This window comes from Mustela nivalis (assembly GCF_964662115.1).
Source record: "Mustela nivalis genome assembly, chromosome: 1".
NCBI lineage: Eukaryota > Metazoa > Chordata > Mammalia > Carnivora > Mustelidae > Mustela > Mustela nivalis.
The window spans coordinates 83817393-83837151 of NC_139020.1; the positions used below are offsets into that span (position 1 = coordinate 83817393).

General features: G+C 34.3%; 1 protein-coding gene across 1 annotated transcript in view; it reads left to right on the top strand.

Moving 5' to 3' along the window:
• SMC4 (structural maintenance of chromosomes 4) overlaps positions 1 to 19759 on the top strand; it is a 36829-nt gene that overhangs the window by 15527 nt on the left and 1543 nt on the right. The window contains exons 8-23 of the mRNA XM_082687532.1: positions 563 to 703; positions 1431 to 1581; positions 2757 to 2921; positions 4891 to 5124; positions 6973 to 7158; positions 8384 to 8545; positions 11138 to 11363; positions 11445 to 11524; positions 12343 to 12495; positions 13628 to 13754; positions 15781 to 15970; positions 17183 to 17327; positions 17614 to 17787; positions 18252 to 18434; positions 18570 to 18802; positions 19323 to 19506. Coding sequence (XP_082543658.1) covers positions 563 to 703; positions 1431 to 1581; positions 2757 to 2921; positions 4891 to 5124; positions 6973 to 7158; positions 8384 to 8545; positions 11138 to 11363; positions 11445 to 11524; positions 12343 to 12495; positions 13628 to 13754; positions 15781 to 15970; positions 17183 to 17327; positions 17614 to 17787; positions 18252 to 18434; positions 18570 to 18802; positions 19323 to 19506 — 2734 coding nt within the window. The remainder of the gene's footprint in view (positions 1 to 562; positions 704 to 1430; positions 1582 to 2756; positions 2922 to 4890; positions 5125 to 6972; positions 7159 to 8383; positions 8546 to 11137; positions 11364 to 11444; positions 11525 to 12342; positions 12496 to 13627; positions 13755 to 15780; positions 15971 to 17182; positions 17328 to 17613; positions 17788 to 18251; positions 18435 to 18569; positions 18803 to 19322; positions 19507 to 19759) is intronic.

The following is a 19759-nucleotide window of genomic DNA, read 5'->3' on the forward strand; positions in this document are numbered from 1 at the left end:
ATGGGTTCACCAGTGTTTGTTAACATACTTAATAATTCTACATATGTATTCTCTATAATTCATAATAATAAATATTATATAATATATGTATAATGATTATACATATAATTATTATATATATATAATTCATGTAATAGCCAGCCTAATTGTGTCTATATGGAACCTATTTTGTCCTTAATTCTAGCTTTGACCCTCAGGTCTATCCTCTAGTGCTCCCTGTCTCTCCCTCTCCCCTAGCCCTAAGTAATGGTAAATTGACTGCAGCTAAGAATATACTTTAGACACAGGGTGCTTGGGTGGCTCAGTCAGATAAGCATCTGCCTTCAGCTCATGTCCTGATCCCAGGGTCCTGGGATGGAGGCCCACATTAGTCTCCCTGCTCAGTAGGGAGTCTTCCCCTCACCCCTGCTCATTTTTTTCTCTCTCTCTCTTCTTCAAATAAAATCTTTTTAAAAAAAAAAAAAAAGAATACTTTAAAAACAACTGGTTTTACCAGAAGTAGTTATACAGTTTTAGAAATGGCATTTTAGGTTTTCTGATTTTTTTCTTTCTTTCTTTCTAGTTACGATCTGCAGAAACGAATTGCTGAAATGGAAACTCAAAAGGAAAAAATTCATGAAGATACCAGAGAAATTAATGAGAAGAGCAGTATACTATCAAATGAAATGAAAGCTAAGAATAAAGCTGTAAAAGATGTAGAGAAGTAATAATCTTTTGGAAAGTGTTAAAAGAATTTGGGTTGAGTTCTTGTTTTTAAGTGTGTGTTCATACATAATCTTACTGCCAGCACATAAGTGTAATGCTTTTGCCAGCATATAAAATGGTTTCCTTTTCCAAACAGAAAATAAACTTAATTGCCGTGCATCCAATTGATTATTACAAATTCAATGTCCAACACTGGTATTAAAATAGCAGAGGATGCTGCCCCCCAGTGGCAGAACACAACTCAAACCATCATAGTGAAAATAAGCATTTAATCTGACACGTTAGTTGTCTAAAGAAAAAACAGTCCACTAATCTAGTTGAGGTAGAATTAGGTTACTCTAGATGGGATTTTTTTTTTTTTAATTTTATCATGATCTTTCTCTGTTGGTATTTGGTAACACCAGTATCTCTTACCCATGTGATTTTTTTTTTTCCTTTAAAATGAACTTCACCTACGTTTATGGTTAACTTTTTCTATACCTTGACATTATAGTCACTGGAAAATGTATTTCCTAGCTAGCTTAGAAGGGCAAAGCAGCTCTCATAATCCTATCTTAATGGCTCCTTCAAATTAAGTGGGAGGTGCAGTTTGAAAATGGATTGCCGTAGGATCTTCCACCTCATATGAGTCTGGACATGTTTACAGTAGCAGTGTCCCAGCAGGGCATATAACATGGCTTTAAATGAATATCCAGAATAGTGACATAATTCTCTTTCCTTGCTAGAAAACTGAATAAAATAACAAAATTTATTGAGGAAAACAAAGAAAAATTTACACAGCTGGATTTGGAAGATGTTCAAGTTCAGGAAAAATTAAAACATGCTTCAAGTAAAGCCAAGAAACTGGAGAAACAACTTCAGAAAGACAAAGAAAAGGTAGGTTTTCAAAGAATCTGAATATCAGATCTAATTTTCAATATTTTTCGTAGATGTACCAGACCTTATTTTTAAGAGAATGAGTTGGGATTCCGAATAATAACTGTTTCAGGATTTTTTTTCTCTAAAAGTAAATCATAGCATTCATTGGCTTTGAGTTTAGAGCTTATTTTTCTGTGGCATACATTATTAGGGAAATAGTTTACCAAAATAGCAGTTCTGTTTGATCACAAAATAGTTTTCTTTTTCTTAGGGTAACAGTTTAAAGAGATGTTTTTGTTATATATTTTGGACTTATAAAAATATTACCTGCCTCCAACAAAAATCAAGTTGAAAATATCAGAGTAGGAGTTCCCTCTTGAAAAGAAGAGAAGGGAAACTCAAAATCTACAAGGAGCTGAGTAGCTGTTCTAAAACTTTTTAAAAACAATGAAGTTTGAAGCAGTTTTTTAGGAGTCCCTAATAATCAGTTGGAAATCTCTCATTGTATTTTTCCAAATACATTTGTTTACAAAATATTTTATGCTCAGCATGAGAATAACTCAGTGTTTGAGGATCATCATTTTGGGAAATACTGAACTACTGGGTTATCAGGATAAACAAAAACATGGATTTGAGAGTAACCCTTAAATTACAACTAAGCCAGCTATAACTTAGAGAAGTATTAGCTTTTAGTCAAAATATGTCAGTAAATGGTTATTATCAAAAGGCATTAATGGAATAAGGTATTAGTCCTACATGGTAACTTTGGAAGGGTATCATGAAAGATTTTAAGATTTCAGGGAGGCCAGGGGTATAAAAGTAATCTATGGTAAATTGCAATATTCTGTGAGGGACAGTCTGGGAATTCCATATATTCTGAGTGTATTAATTGGTGAAAAAGGGTAATTACAGCCTGAAAATGGAGCAGAAGGAAGAAAGACCTGATGGCCAGCTAGGGAGGATTTTCTTCCTTAACAAATGAGGAATTCATAGAATTAGCTTTTCTATTAAACTGAGAACACAGAAATGCAATAAATGGTTAAAGTATTTGCTAAAGCTAGCTAATTCAAGTCTGATTTACAGAGGAAACCACAAAGACTTAGAGGACCCTGAGAAATAGTTTTAAATAAGTCAAATATTGATGATATTAGTCTAAAGGCATATGCTCCAATAAGTTTATTTTACCATCTTAGGTTGAAGAATTTAAAAGTATACCTGCCAAGAGTGAGAAGATCATAACTGAAACAACAGCTCGAAACAGTGCTTTAGAGAAGGAAAAAGAGAAAGAAGAAGACAAATTAAAAGAAGTTATGGATAGCCTTAAACAGGAAACACAGGGGCTTCAGAAGGAAAAAGAGGTAAGATTCTTTATCTGTTGGTATTTATTTTGGTGAGGGTTTTTTTTGTTTTGTTTTGTTTTGTTTTTACTTAATGTTTTTGCATAATAATAAAAACTGAACTGCTGGAATAATTTTGGACTTCTAATATCTAATGTTTCTAAAAACAGCCTAGACTCTTTTCCCTTTTTGTTTTCTACTTTCCCATTTTTAAAAAAGTTAACTAAATGAGAATTTATGGTGATGGCAAGAAATGTGTGATGTTAAATACTTTGTTATATATGTCATTCTTTTAAGTTTGTTAATTTCATCAGATAGTCTTTTTCTTCTTCTAAGTTACCAAGAAAATAATTTAATAGGTTAGTACCTATAAAAACATGGAAACACACTACCCACAGGTTGATACTTACCTTTTTTTTTCCTGTAACACTTGTATAATACTTTGAAACCATGGCCCTTGAGTCAGTTCTTGGTTGAAATCCTACTTCATTTATTATCTCTGATCTTGCATGGGTTATGTCTCCAAGTGCTCTTCTCAGAATGGAAGAAAATACTAACCATCTTGTGAATCTTCGTGAAAATAAAATGTACATATTCTCACATAAAGTACCTATAAATAATAAACATTAGCTATTTTGCACCTTATTAATGAGAGTGAGGTGGTCATATTGATATCTTATCTGCCCAAGAAGAGTATATATAAAGCACAGAGTTTAGCTGTCTTTGTTTATATTCACAACATTTGACAAAACTGAGTAGAAATTAGTAATTGAGTTGAATTGACTTATGTTATATAGTAAATTCATATAGATATGTAAGGCTTACATACATAAGTTATAGACTTCTGTACAAACTTTGTATATCTCTGTAAAGTTTTCTTGGGTTTTGTTTTGTTTTGTTTTTAATTAAAGATTTAGTAGATTCTGTTTTAGAATAGAGGCATGTTCTAGTGCTGCACTACAAACTTTTACAAGTAGGATGCCAAAGTGTTAAAATGGCAGTAGATAATGCAGTAGCTTTTATGATATAGTACTTTATGGATACAGATTTTCACAATTGCTCATCTAATGCATATTGAGTATTTCTCTGTGTCTTGGCACCGTGGGTTAATGACAAAGCCAGGACATACATCCAAGTTTCTTCATTCCTCAACATAATATAGTAGCTGAAAATAGAGGTTCTACCATTTAAGACTTGTATGACTTGGAGCAAAGTATTTAAATTGATCTCATTTTCTTCAAAATGAACATTGATAGTACATCATGAAATCATTATGTTAAAGAATTCATACATAACATTCATAATAGGCCTAGAACATCATGAGCAGTGTGTATATATGTTAGTGTGCATGATTTTCACCATCAAACATTTAAACTGATGATCTGATGACTTCGCACATAACCCGTGGTCCTGGGCCTTTTCCCTTATGTGTGAAAGGGAAGGATTGAGCTTTTTGTAAGGGCCTTTCATTTGCCATTATTCTAATATATAGATCCTTTCTACACAGTCAGTTATAGTAGCCCATAATTTCTGTTCACTTGTCAAATAATCACTGGTATTGAGGATTACCTGGCCTACCCTCTAAAATTTACAAAGATTCTCAATATAAATGTACTTGAGGAAACTTTCTGCTCAATAGTCCTTATACCTTATTACCATTTCAGATAAAGTAGTGTAGAAAGACCATGGATCTAGAGTTTAGACTTGGGTTTTTCTTTGGACCACTCTTTTTTTGTTGTTTTAATCTTCACAATGAGCATATTTACATCTAGTCCATTAAGCCCTTGTGAAATTAGTTGGGAAGAGACTTTATGTATAGTGAACATTGGCCACTAGGCAAAAACTACTAGTCTAATTCCAACTGTAAAAATTATTTTTTTGTATTATGTTTATAGAATCTCTAAAGGCGAAGTCAACATGTATGGTTTCCATTTCAGCTTAGCTTTGAAAATGTATTTCGGATTTAATGGAGTCCATCATATTTTAACAGAGTCGAGAGAAAGAACTTATGGGTTTCAGCAAATTGGTAAATGAAGCTCGTTCAAAGATGGATGTTGCCCAATCAGAACTTGATATCTATCTCAGTCGTCATAATACTGCAGTGTCTCAATTAAGTAAGGCCAAGGAAGCTCTAATTACAGCTTCTGAGACTCTCAAAGAGAGGAAAGCTGCAATCAGAGAAATAGAAGCAAGACTCCCTCAGTCTGAACTGGAATTAAAGGAGGTAAATCTTCGCTTCTGTATTTCATCTGAAATATTATTTATCAACCCTTGTTATCAATTCATACATTATATATATATTTTCTAATTTAAACATCTGAAGTGACGGATATATTTAGATTTACTTTTTTCATTTACTGTAATCTTCCCCAAAAGAATGGAGTTAGTTGTGAATTGAGTCTATCAAGGAACTATATTCTCCCCAGAATTGTCAAACAATAGATAACACTGCCACTGCCATCATTATTTCCCACAGAAATAAAAGGAAGTTTGTGTTTCCCTAAATCTAAATGTAGACCACTTTCGCAGGGGTAAATGAAAAACCTAAATAGATGGTTTCTATATTCATTCTTATATATATTTTAGTATTTTTTTCTGATTTTGAACTTAAGGATATAGTTTTGTTGTCGTCGTTGGGACTGTATACTGTTTTAAACAAATTAAGATATCTATCTTAGCTCTTTATTAGGTTCCCCTCCTTATCCTTGAGTGAACTAGGTCTCTAAGGAATTTCACAGCTTTAATTTGGAGACCCTCATTGGGTAAGATGGCAATACAAAATGCTGAATTATACTGAAAACCTTTTTATTTTAGTAAATGTACACCATTTGGTCATCAGGGAATTTCATGGCCAGTTAGAATTAAAATGTAGAATTATATCCAGTGACCACTTCTGTCTTGTTGGTGATTCATTTTATTTGGGGATAAATTAATGTTTATAACTTAAGCTTTTACTTGACACCATGACTAATAATAGAGGTAATATTTTTAAAGCCGGGAGATAGGGAGAATGTCAGGAAAAAAGTGGCTGCTCTAACTTAAGAGATTGAGAAACAGAGATTGGGGTTTTGTATCCATGTGTATGGTTCCTCTTGTTGGCAGCCTGACATTTTTGTAGCAGTAGTACTGTTCATTTACCATGTTCCCTTTCAAAACTGCATTTTGGGGGCAGTTGGATGGGCTCAGTCAGTTGGGCATCCAACTCTTGGTTTCAGCTCAGTTGTGATCTCATGGATCATGGCATAGAATCGCAAGTGGGAGGGGGAGATCCACACTCAGCAGGCAGTCTGCTTGAAGATTCTCTCCCTCTGTCCTACCCACCACCCCCCCCCCCGGCCATTCATGGGACATGTTCTCCCTCTCTAAAATAATCTTTTTTTAAAGGGCTGTGGTTTTTTAAAAACAAACAAAAATATATATATATATATAAAATAAATATAAAAATCTGTCATTATTTAGAATGCAAAGCACAGTATATAACCATAGTCCTGTCCACTAACCTGTATTCTGGGTGCTGTACCAAGGTCCATTTTTAATTAGTGTGGACATTAAAAATTAAGATACACTGGGGCACCTGGGTGGCTCAGTGGGTTAAGTGTCTGCCTTCCGCTCAGGTCATGATCCTGGAATTCCAGGACTGAGTCCCACATTGGGCTGTCTGCTCAGTGGGGAGTCTGCCTCTCCCTCTGACCCTCCCCTTTCTCATGGTTTCTCTCTCACTCTCAAATATATAAAATAATTTTTTAAAGAATTAAGACACACTTTTGCATAGCTGTGTGGTGCCAAGCTGGGATTTCCACAGCCATAGCTCAACTAATTCTGTCAGTGTACTACCAGAACCATACTACACTCACGTTCCTTATTATTCACTCAAATAATTTTTATGTTCCTTTAAAATGAAAACTCATTCATATTTTCAAACCTAGCCTCAACAGTTGCAAGATGGAAGTTTAGTTCTGGTTCAAGTGATTATTATTGGTCTTTCCTTTTTTTTATGAGGCATTACAACTAATTCTGTGCTGTGGTTGGGCATATGCTTCTAGGATTCATTTTCTTCACTTTATACTTTTAGAAAGAAAAAGAACTTCAAAAACTTACACAAGAAGAAATAAAATTTAAAAGTTTGGTTCGTGATCTTTTTCAAAAAGTTGAAGAAGCAAAGAGTTCCTTAGCAATGAATCGAAGTAGGGGGAAAGTCCTTGATGCAATAATTCAAGAAAAAAAATCTGGCAGGATTCCAGGAATATATGGAAGATTGGTAAAGTAGATTTATTTGGCAATGACTATATTTCTTAAAGACAATTGTAAATAATTTTCTTCCTTTGACTTAAAGAATGCTAAGTTATTGTAATGCTAAGTTATTGTACATGAAATAACATTGTAGTTTTAAAAGACATTGATTTTTAAACACTTTGTTCTTCAGGCTTGATCAAATTCTTTTGTAGTATGGATTATCTCATGGGTTATGGGTATGGATTAAAAGTTTTCTTTTTTAGTTTCAGATAGCTATCATTTTCTTACCAAGAAAAAAACTAGGTGGTTGTGATAAGGAAATTTAACAAAACCACTTCATTCTTTTTTTAATAAACAAGAATTTGATAAATTTTGTGTTTTATACCATTTTACTGAAGGGTGTGGCTAGAATGTAGGGAAATCAACAAGGGGTAATATAGAAACCCAAGATTAGCAGTAGTGGAGACCATTACTGCCCCTGAACTTGAAGAGGGAAGGGAACTATAGTCATGGCTAGAGGCTGACAGGAGGGAATGGGGGAAATATTTCAGCCCCTTTCATCTCTACCATGCCATCTCGAGCTGATACCTCACATTCTCTAAAGCTAGAGAACTAAGGGTACCAATTAGTGCAGTTCCTGAGTCAACCTTCCAGAGAAGTAAGCAGAAAAAGAATGATTCATAAGGGCAAATGAAAATTACCCAGCGTGGTTACTTCCATGTCTTTGTGTCAGGTGACTTCCACCTGATTTTCTTGGGAGATAATCTGATTCTATTCTTTTGCTCTCATGGAAAAGTCTAGTCTGTGGACGCTGCTTAATGGCTGATTAATAGATATGTAGGCAAATGTGTTTCATCAGGACTTAAATAATCTTAGCTGGCTTTCAATAATTAAAAATTTTATTATTTTAGCATTTAGTTTATGCCATAGTACTTTTAAGGTTGAAAGATTTTAAACTCTTCACATTATTTTCATGCAACAAACAGTGCTTTTCATTTGTGTTCATTAAAAATTCAAATTCTGCATATCTAAATTTTTTTGAAGGTACATTAAAAACTAATTGATTTTGCAGAAGAGGAAGGTTGAGAAGAACACATATTTTTCATTGTGTACCCTTTTTATATTATTTATACCATACATAAGTAGTTTTTCAAGTTAAAGTAATGAAAGGTCTGTAGAAATTGTGATGATCCTGTGCCTAATTTCCTACTGATTATGCATTGAATTTTTCCCTTCCTCTTAATTATTAGGGGGATTTAGGAGCAATTGATGAAAAATATGATGTTGCTATTTCCTCCTGTTGTCATGCATTAGACTACATTGTTGTTGATTCTATTGATACAGCCCAAGATTGTGTGAACTTCCTTAAAAGACAAAATATTGGAGTTGCAACCTTTATAGGTTTGGATAAGGTGGGTATTCATAATAAGCTACCTATAATTACCTATAATTTAATTTTAAAGTGAAAACTACTTTTTGGTTTTTGAACCCTAGTTTTCTTTATAGTTATTTAGTGAACACCGGAAATATTTTGAGGATTATTTTAGGCCCTAGGGACATATGGTTATAGGAAAAAACCTTGTAATGAATATATATTCCAATATTAGAGTGACTGGTAACTCTTTTTAATTGCCATTGTCAGTAACTACTTTTAAAAAAACAAAACCGAAAACCTTTTATGGCGATAAAATTCACATATCATAAAATTTACCATTTTAAAGTATAGAGTTCAGTGGATTTTTGTGTACTTACAAGGTTGTTAAACCATGACCACTAATTCCAGGATATTTTCCTCTCTCCAAAAAAAAAAATCTACTCATTCATAGTTACCCACCCCCCACAACTTAAAATCTGCTTTTTTATTTACCCATTCTGGGTGTTTTGTATAAATGGAATCATTCAATATATAGGTTTTTGTGTGTGGTTTAGTTTAGGTTTTCAAAATTTATCCATGTTGTAGGATACATCAACAGTTCGTTCCTTTTTATTGCCAACCTGTGGATGTGCCACCTTTTGTTTATCCATTCATCAGTGATGAACATTTGTGTTTTTTCCATGTTTTGACTTTATGGGTAATGCTGCCATGAACATTCATATGCAGATTTTTGTGCAGACCCATGTTTTTAGCTCTTTGGTTAATACCTAGGATTAGAATTGCTGGGTTATTTGTTAACTGTTTAACTTTTTGAGGAACTTACAAATTTCCCGCTGCTGCTGTACCATGTACTACCCATAATGTATAAAGCTTTCAGTTTATTTAATAGTCTCCATACCCTGTATGAAGCCCAAACATGGGGCTTGAACTCCCGACTCGGAGATCAAAACCTGAACTGAGAGCAAGAATTGAACACTGCGCCACCCAGTCACCCCTCTCTTTGTATTTTGATTTGCATTTCCTGATTGCTTAATGTTAATATTTTTTCATGTGCTTATTTATCTTCTTTGGAGAACTATTCAAATCCTTTACCCATTTGTTCACTGGTATATTTGTCTTACTAAGTTGTAAGAGTCTTTCTGTATTTTGGGTCCAAATCTCTTGTCAGATGTATGATTTGCAAAGGTTTTCTCCCATTCTGTAGGTTGTCTTCACTTTCTTGATGGTTTCTTCTGAAGCATAATTTTTAAAAATTTTGATAAATTTTTAATATGGATTCTTGTGTTTTGTGTGTCATACCTAAAACTACTACTAATCCAAGGGCATGGTGGTTGACCTTCTGTTTTCTTCTGTGAGTTTTATAGCTTTAGTTTTTACATTTAGGTTTTTAATCCATTTTAATTTTATAATACTGTGTTAAAGGGTCTAACTCTACTCTTGTATGTGGATGTCCAGTTGTTCCAGCACCATTTGTTGGAAAGACTATTCTTTCCCCACTGAATTTACTTGACATCCTTGTCAAAAATCAACTGACCATAAATGTAAGGGTTTATTTTTGGACTCTCCATTTATCTGTATGTCTGTCCTTGCATTAGGACCACACTGTCTTAATTACTATAGTTTTGTAAAAAAAAAAAAAAAAGTTTGAAATCAGGAGTCCTCTAATTTTGTTCCTTTGTTTCTTTCTTTCTTTTTTTGTTTATTTATTTATTTATTTGAGAGAGAGAGAGAGAGAGTATGAGAGGGGAGGTCAGAGAGAGAAGCAGACTCCCCACGGAGCTGGGAGCCTGATGTGGGACTCAATCCCAGGACTCCGGGATCATGACCTGAACCGAAGGCAGTCACTCAACCAACTGAGCCACCCAGGCGCCCCTTTGTTTCTTAAGTAGGCTCCACCTCCAGCATGGAGCCTAATGCAAGGCTGTAACTCACAACCCTGAGATCAAGAGTTGGATTCTTAACCAACTGAGCCTCCGAGGCACCCCGAATTTTGTTCTTTGATATCAAGATTGTTTTGGCTATTCTGAGTCCCTATAATTTCCATATGAATTTTGTCAGTTTCAGGGTGGGGGGAGAAGGTAACTGGGATTTTGATGCAGGTTGCATTGAACGGTAGATCAATTTGTGTAGTATGGCCGTCTTAAATTTTAAACCTTTACAGTCCAGGAACTGGGGATGTCTTCCATTTTTTTTTTTTAGGTCTGAATCTATACCATAATATTTTATAGCCTTTACTATACAGTTTTTCTTTGTTTTTTTTGTTGTTGTTGTTGTTAAATTCCTGTTTTGGAGGTTTTCTCTCTTTAATATGACCTTACAAATGGAATTTTTAAATCTCATTTTTAGGTTATTCATTACTGGTGTATAGAAATACAATTAATTTTTGTATATTGATTTGCTGAAATACTAGGTTTAATAGTTTCGTGTGTGTGTGTTCCATAAGATTTTATATATCATCGGTGAATAGAATTTTACAGTAACTCTTTTCCAATAATAGTAGAATAATATTCAGTTATGCAGATACTCAGAACCTTGTATACATGATCTTACCTGATACAAATATATGTATATTATTTACATAAATGATACCTGAAATGATACTTTTTTTTTTTTTTTTTTTAACTTTTAGATGACAGTGTGGGCAAATAAAATGACCAAAATTCAAACTCCTGAAAATACTCCTCGGTTATTTGATTTAGTAAAAGTAAAAGATGAGAAAATTCGCCAGGCTTTTTACTTTGCTTTACGGGATACCTTAGTTGCTGACAATTTAGACCAAGCCACAAGAGTAGCATATCAAAAAGATAGAAGATGGAGAGTGGTGACATTACAGGGGCAAATCATAGAACAGTCAGGTAATAATCATTTTTTTTCCTGGCATTGAGTTTATTTAATCTTGTTGGGAGAGACAACTAAGTCTGACTTCTGTTCTATAGGTACAATGACTGGTGGTGGAAGCAAAGTAATGAAAGGAAGGATGGGTTCATCAGTTGTTGTCGAAATCTCGGAAGAAGAGGTCAGCATATATAAAATTACAGTCAGACCTTTATTTAAGCTTATTGATATGTAACATACATACTATAAAATTCAGTCTAAGAGTACTCAAATTTTAAGTTAACAGATTGAATTTTGTATAAATGACATAAGCTTTGGGAATTTTTTAAAATATAAAACCCTCTAAAGCTCTAAAAATAAGACATGTTAATTAGAAAATATATGCTCCACATATGTATCTTTCTAGTATTACATTTGGATCATATGGATATTTCATAATTTAACCACTCATTTGACATTTAATGTTTTTCCACATATAATTATTGTTGCAGTGTGTAATTGTTTTTTCTATTTCAAAAAAATTTATAGCAAAGACTTCTGATGCATATTTTCAGATTTTATTTCAGAATGTTTTAACATGACCAGAAGTATATGAGAATGTTAAAATGTCTAGAAAAAACTTCTGTGTTCCATCATCCCCTTGGAACACTATACTTTTTTATTCCTTAAAAACATAAACTTCAATGTCCTGGATACCGACCTTTTTCCAAAAAGGTGTATCTTGGGTTTTACTTGTTTGTTTTTTTCATATTTTGAAATAGTTGCTATGCTTCCACTTAAAAATTTTCATGGTGTAATAGGTAACTATACAGCACTTAAAATGTGATACAGAAATCAGTTCGACTGTCTCCTAAGCTTTCGGATTGTGAATTGGAACTGGATTTTTGGTTTTATTCTAGTCTTTAAAATCACAAGTTTCAGTTTTCTTCATTCGTTGGTTGATTTGGCTGCTAATCTGAAATGACTCATGGAGTAAACTTATTTCTCTGGTCTTTGTAGGTAAATAGGATGGAATCACAGTTGCAGAGAGACTCTCAAAAAGCAATGCAAATCCAGGAGCAAAAAGTGCAACTGGAAGAAGCAGTAGTTGAGTTAAGGCATAATGAACAAGAAATGAGGAATACCCTAGAAAAATTTACTGCAAGCATCCAGGTACTCTTTTGTCAATATTAGCTAAAACTGTTGGAATTCAGTAACATTTGGCAGAAGCATTTCGTTGTTTGCTTATAATTTTAGAATACAAGGGAGGAGAGTGGGTCTCTAGATGGAAATCCTGTGTCTTGATTTCATTTCCCTTAGTACTAATGGATAAATGCCCTGTTGCAGTTTTGCTCTAACCACAGCTATTCTTGGCTTCCATTTATACTTAATGGAGTCTTCCTTTAACATCTATGTGAGCCTTTATGTTCATTCTCTTTTCAAAGAAGAGTGCTTTTTAATTATGAAAAGCAGTGCATACCCACTATTTAAAAAAAATAAAGTGGTTTGCAGAAAATATACAGATTATCACACTTAATTTTTATGTATATCCTTTTAATATATTTAGTCTTTGTGTTTGTTTATGGTAAATGTGGATATATACATAGATTTTTAATGAGTCATACTAACTTTTCATAGTAAATTGTGGTTTTCTTTCCAAACCAGTATAAATTTACTTTGTTTACAGCTGCATTTGAGCATTTCGTTTGTATCACAATTTGATAAATCTTTTCCATGTAATGAATATTGCTGTGTTTAAAATACCCTTGACAGGTGCACCTCGCTGGCTCAGTCAGTGGAACCTGAGACTCTTGATCTCAGGGTTGTGAGTTCAAGCCCCAGGTTGGGTCTAACGATTACTTAAAATCTTCAAAATAAATAACGCTTTTTAGGTATATCTTTATACATTCGTCCAATTATTAGGTTAGATTCCTAAAATTATTACCCACTATGGGTACAGTGTTTCAGGCATTATTGTATAATATAAAATTGTTCTCAAAAAGATGGTTCTGATTCGTTTAAGTAACATACAGGTAATTGTTTTTCCAAGCCTGAACACTAGGTGTAGTCTCCAGTATATTTTAAGTTTGCTAATCTGCACCCAAAACATGGCATTTTAACTCGTCTTTGTGATGAATTACAAATTTCCTGTGTTTGCCATTTTCATGTTTTATATTGTTCATGTTTTCTGCCCTTTTACTGTTAGTATTTTCTTAAAGATTTTAAGTGTCTTTATTTCTTTTAAACTATTTAAGGCAAATGTTATTAGTTAAAATATTGACATAATGTTAAAACATTTCTGTAGCGTTTATCAGAGCAAGAAGAATATTTGAATGTCCAAGTTAAGGAACTTGAAGCTAATGTGCTTGCTACAGCTCCTGACAAAAAAAAGCAGAAATTACTAGAAGAAAATGTTAGTGTTTTCAAAACAGGTATGTTTAAAGATATTTGCTTGCTCATACGTGCTTTTTTTTTTTTTTTTTTTTTTTTTTTTTTTTTTTTTTTGAGATTGTTAAAAATAAGCTTTTAATGTTTGAAGTGTTTAATGTAGCAGTTTATAGAATAAAAATAGCAGTCACATACTTCTGTGCAAGTCACGTCTCCGTTTCATGGTTTCTATTGTTTTGTTCTTAAAAGGTTATAAACTAAGTACTGTTAAGTACTTCATTTGATAAGAAAACTTAAGCACAGAATGGATTATGGTTGGTTTTTGGTTTTTGGGTTTTTTTAAGATTTTATTTATTTATTTGACAGAGTGAGCAAGCATGAGAAGAAGGAGGGTTCAGAGGAAGAAGCAGACTCCCTGCCAAGCAGGGAGCCTGATATGGGACTCCATCCTGGGACTCCAGGATCATGACCTGAGCTGAAGGCAGTCACTTAACCAAGTGACACATCTAGGCACCCCAGAATCGTTCATATAATTTGCCTAAGGTGATACAGCATGTGGTGATAGAGGAATTGAGGACCAAGGCATTCTGATTCCAGAACCCATGCTCTTAATCTTATACTTAATATATTTGGCTCAGAGAGAGAAAGAGAGCAAGCACGAGCCAGGGGGAGGTAGAGAGAGGCAGGTTCTCCCTGCTGAGCAAAGAGCCGCATATGCGGTATTCAAAGCCAGAACTGGGATCGTGACCTGAGCTTAACCCACTGAGACACCCAGGTGTCCCTAAAGCAGACTTTTAACTGCCTCTTTTTTATCATTCCCATTTCCGGGTTACCTCCCCTTTCTTGGTCTCTGAACCTTGGATCAAGATGCCCCTCTCTTCAGCATCTCTACATTTTCCTACTTCCTTCCTTGTTAATCTGAGTGCCTTTTCCTACAAGCAGTTCTTCTAGATTTCCAAGGGAGTACAATGAGATGGCTTTGGGAGGCTTCTGTGGTCCTACTAAGCACCAAGGCTTTTTTTTTTTTTTTTTTTAAAGATTAATTTATTTAAGAGATAGAGCAAGCTGAGGGTGGGAGGGAGAAGGAGAGAATCTGTAAGCAAACTCTGCTCTGAGTTTGGAGCCATAGGCCTAAGTGGAAACAAAGAGCTGGTCATTCACCCAGGTGCCCTGCCCCATGGCATTCTTTAATAGAGATGACATGCTTTTTTTTTTTTTTTTTTTTTTTAAGATTTTATTTATTTCTTTGACAGAGATCACAAGTAGGCAGAGAGAGAGGAAGGAAGTAGGCAGGCTCCCTGCCAAGCAGAGAGCCCGATGTGGGGCTCTATCCCAGAACCCTGGAATCATGACCTGAGCCGAAGGCAGAGGCTTTAATCCACTGATCCACCCAGACGCCCCTTTTTCTTGGTTTTGTATGGTTTCTAAAAGCAGCTTCAGGGGGCGCCTGGGTGGCTTAGTGGTTAAGCCTCTGCCTTTGGCTCAAGTCAGGTCTCTGTCAAGTAAATAAATAAAATCTTTAAAAATAAATAAAAGCCCTGGTCACATAATGCCACTTCCCTGTACATCACTCTCCAGTGGCTACTTTTCTTGGAGAGAAAAGTTGCAAAGATTTTTGAAAAGAGCCTGAGCGCATGAAGCCATTAATAAATGAGTGGCTTGGCGTGCCTGGGTGGCTGAGTGGGTTAAAGCCTCTGCCTTTAACCCAGGTCGTGATCCCGGGGGCCTGCGATCGAGCCCTGCGTCGGGCTTTCTGCTCAGTGGGAAACCTACTCCCCCCCCCCCCCCCCCCCGCCGCCTACTTGTGATCTCTGTCAAATTAAATAAATTAAATGAAAGAAGAAATGAGTGGCTTATGCTATGGCTAAGCCAGAGAATTTAACCATGTGTGGTTATAATACCATTTGTTTTGACATCGTGTGTTCTGGGTTTTTTTGAGATACACTTTTCCCCAAATGTCTAAAATTTTTCATGCATCAGGTTAAGTCCTATGACTGACAAAATTTACATCTAGTAAGAAATAGTGTGTGAACCTTAGAAACGTGAATTGAGCTCTTTTTTTTATTTCAGAATATGACAACGTGGCTGAGAGAGCTGGAAAAGTAGAAGCTGAGGTTAAAAGACTACACAATATTATTGTAGAAATCAATAACCATAAACTCAAGGCCCAACAAGACAAACTTGATAAAATAAATAAGCAATTAGATGAATGTGCTTCTGCTATTACTAAAGCTCAAGTAGCAATCAAGACTGCTGACAGGTAGAGTATGTATGCTAACCCTAACCAGTTTTCTTCCTGCTTCCATATTGGAAAAGCTTGGAAAGTATGCTATTACTTAGTAACCCTATCTAACATGTTTTTATCTAATAGGACTTTAGTAAAGGGAAACCTTTAAACATTTATGATGACCATGGCGGGGGATGCGTATGTGTGTGTGTGTTAAGTGGTGAACAGGTATATGCCTTGGCAAAGTATAGTTCTGTAACTCTCCACTTGTATGCACCTAAAAATCTGTTTTATTTCTCTGGCATAGAGTAGTTCAATGGTTATTAAATAGATCTAGGAGAATTAGCAAAATTGTCTTGGTAACTTAGTTTTTAGTTCATTGGATTACTCCATTGTCTTAACCATTCATAGGTCTTGTTTTTAAATCAATTTTTAGAGTATTGGTGTTTCTAGATAATTAAAGCTTAAACATGTTTATAAAATGTTAAAATGTGGGACGCCTGGGTGGCTCAGTGGGTTAAAGCCTCTGTCTTTGGCTCAGGTCATGATCCCAGGGTTGTGGGATAGAGCCCCATATTGGGCTCTCTGCTTAGTAGGGAGCCTGCTTCCTCCTCTCTCACTCTCTGCCTGCCTCTCTGCCTACTTGTGATCTGTCAAATAAAATCTTTTAAAAAAAAAAAAAATGTTAAAATGTGAATAACTTTTTTATCTTAATAATCAATTTGTTACAATTTTATCTAGTTAAATTACTCCAGTGTTTTTGGCTCAAAGGTAGATAAAGCACTAATAAGCCATTTGTTTCTTAGGAGCAGAAGTTTATCTAAACACATTGGTCAAAGTAGAAGTAACTTTTATTAGGGGGGAAAAAAGTCCTTGTTCCCGTCCTTGGGAAACACACATTGCTTTAACTGGAAGGTATTATCTATTGGAAGGTATAACTTGATGAGTGTAGAGATTTAAGGATCTCCAATCAGATAAGAAAATGACAAGAATATAATAATACAACAGACAACTTTGCTTCATGGTTTAGGTTTCATTAATTTATATTCAGAGTTTAATAAAATATACATCCCAGAAGTGTATGTATAACATAAAAACCATATCAAGGATGGTTCAGAAATCATAAATTTTAAAATCTGTGATAGTAAAATCTGTCAATGTCATGAAGTTTTCTGGTAAACTCTCATAAGCAGGAAAACAAATCCCATGTTAGCACATTTTTAATGTATCATTTTGCTTGTTTAGAAATCTTAAAAAAGCACAAGACTCCGTCTTTCGCACAGAGAGAGAAATAAAAGACACTGAGAAAGAAGTAGATGATTTAACAGCAGAACTAAAAAGTCTTGAGGACAAAGCAGCAGAGGTCGTAAAGAACACAAATGCTGCAGAGGTAAGACTTGGAGATGGAAGTGAATGGTATTGGAAGCAATTTAAAGATTTGGATATATGACATCAGTACCTTGACACAGTAAAGACTCAATAGCTTAAAAGTTTTGTAGCTATAACTAACATTTATTTGTACAATAAAAAAGAGGAGTATTGTAACTTTTCCATAAATAAACTTAAAAAATGGAAGTGGCATAGGGAGAGATTACTAATTTCTTCATCTCTGTAATGTAAAAATACTGTTTTCTTTCCATTTGGGAAGGTCATTATCCTACGTTCTTGTTTTTTAGGGGTCCTTACCGGAGATCCAAAAAGAACATCGTAATCTACTTCAAGAACTAAAAATAATTCAAGAAAATGAACATGCTCTTCAAAAAGATGCACTTAGTATTAAGTTGAAACTTGAACAAATAGATGGTCACATTGCTGAACATAATTCAAAAATAAAATACTGGCAAAAAGAGGTGAGATGGTTACCATTTAGTTAAATGTCACTTTAAAAGATCCTTATGGAAGAGTGGTGTTTCTTGTTTCTATTTTTTGAGATGTTGTGAGATGCATTTGTGAGATGCATTTTTGAGATGTTGTGATACTTAATCCCCAGAGATAATCATTTCTTAGGTTTACAGGGGATGTAATGAACTATATATATTGTAATTCCTATATATAGATATATCTGTGTAATGATTCCACTAGTCAGTATTTTCACCCCAGGGCTGATTCAGAGATTTAACAAAAGACTACGTGAACGTTTTGGAACACTGTAATATTTTTCTTCTTGTCCTTTGAAAAATAATTGCTACAGAAATTAGCCATAAACCCTTAGTATATATTTAGTAGATAAGTAATTTGTCATATAGTGATTTGATTTTTTTTTAAATAATTAGTTCTGTGCCTTCCCTAATGTTCATCTAAATTGAAATTTTAGATTTCAAAAATATCACTGCATCCCATAGAAGACAGTCCTCTTGAAGAGATTGCAGTTTTAACCCCAGAGGATCTTGAAGCAATCAAGAACCCAGATTCTATAACAAATCAAATTGCACTCTTAGAAGCCCAGTGTCATGAAATGAAACCAAACCTTGGTGCCATTGCAGAATATAAAAAGAAGGTATGAGTAAACTGTTAATGACTTAGACAGAAATTCTTTAGTCCTTAACCTAAATTGTGAATTTTAATTTGTATAATTACTCTCATTTCAGAAGAGTAACTGAATAGATGTTTTTCTTGTGATTATTTTTCATAGGAAGAATTGTATTTACAGCGGGTAGCAGAATTGGACAAAATTACTTGTGAAAGAGATCAGTTTAGACAGGCATATGAAGACCTTCGGAAACAAAGGCTTAATGAATTCATGGCAGGTTTTTATATAATAACAAATAAATTAAAGGAAAATTACCAAATGCTAACTTTGGGAGGTGATGCTGAACTGGAGCTTGTAGACAGCTTGGATCCTTTCTCTGAAGGAATCATGTTCAGGTTTGTAATTATACTGAGTTTTGGATCCTCTTGTTACATATCTCTACGTATTCTCCAAACTGTCAGTATTTTTTAAGGGTGGGATGTGTAGTTTAGATCTCCAGCTTGTTTTGTTTGATGGTGAGTATTAATTTGTTTACATATTGGCAATTTACAACATAAATTCTGAGCAAGCAGCAAATACTTAATTTTACATGGTATTTGTCTAGTTCATCTTTTTAAATATTTGAGCCATTTCAGTTTAACATTAGGATTTAAAGTTGCAAAGCAAAAAAATGCACTGGAAACTGAATAGCAAAAAGTGTTTACTGTCTTGCTGTTTAAATCTTAAAATTTTGATAGGTGTTCTTATGTGTTCGTTCTCCAATAACATTTTTACAAAATAACCTCAAAAAAGTTTAAATCTGTGAAAAGCAAATTAGAGATCCCCAGAAAGATAGAAGAAGCCAGTTTTAAATCAAACAAATCATGAAATCTTTAGCTTTGCAAGTTATCTAATAAGAGATTTTCTTTAATACAGTGTACGACCACCTAAGAAAAGTTGGAAGAAGATCTTCAATCTTTCAGGAGGAGAGAAAACACTTAGTTCATTGGCTTTAGTATTTGCTCTTCACCACTACAAACCTACTCCTCTGTATTTCATGGATGAGATTGATGCAGCCCTTGATTTTAAAAATGTGTCCATTGTCGCATTTTATATATATGTAAGTAATCATTTAGAGGTTTTCATTCTGAGAATTTTATAGGTTCCCTAACAATACACATGGAATTTATTGACTTCTTTTGAACTTTTTCCCCTGTACTCTTAATATGGTGTCCTGTGGCATCCGAGAGACCAAGTCCTTTATTTGAACTAAATATTTCTAATTTGAACAAGTAATGTAAATTAGTAGCAGTAACCCAGCTAGAATCCCTGGTCTACTTAGATATCCCCCCCCCCCCCAAGAAGCTTCTGGG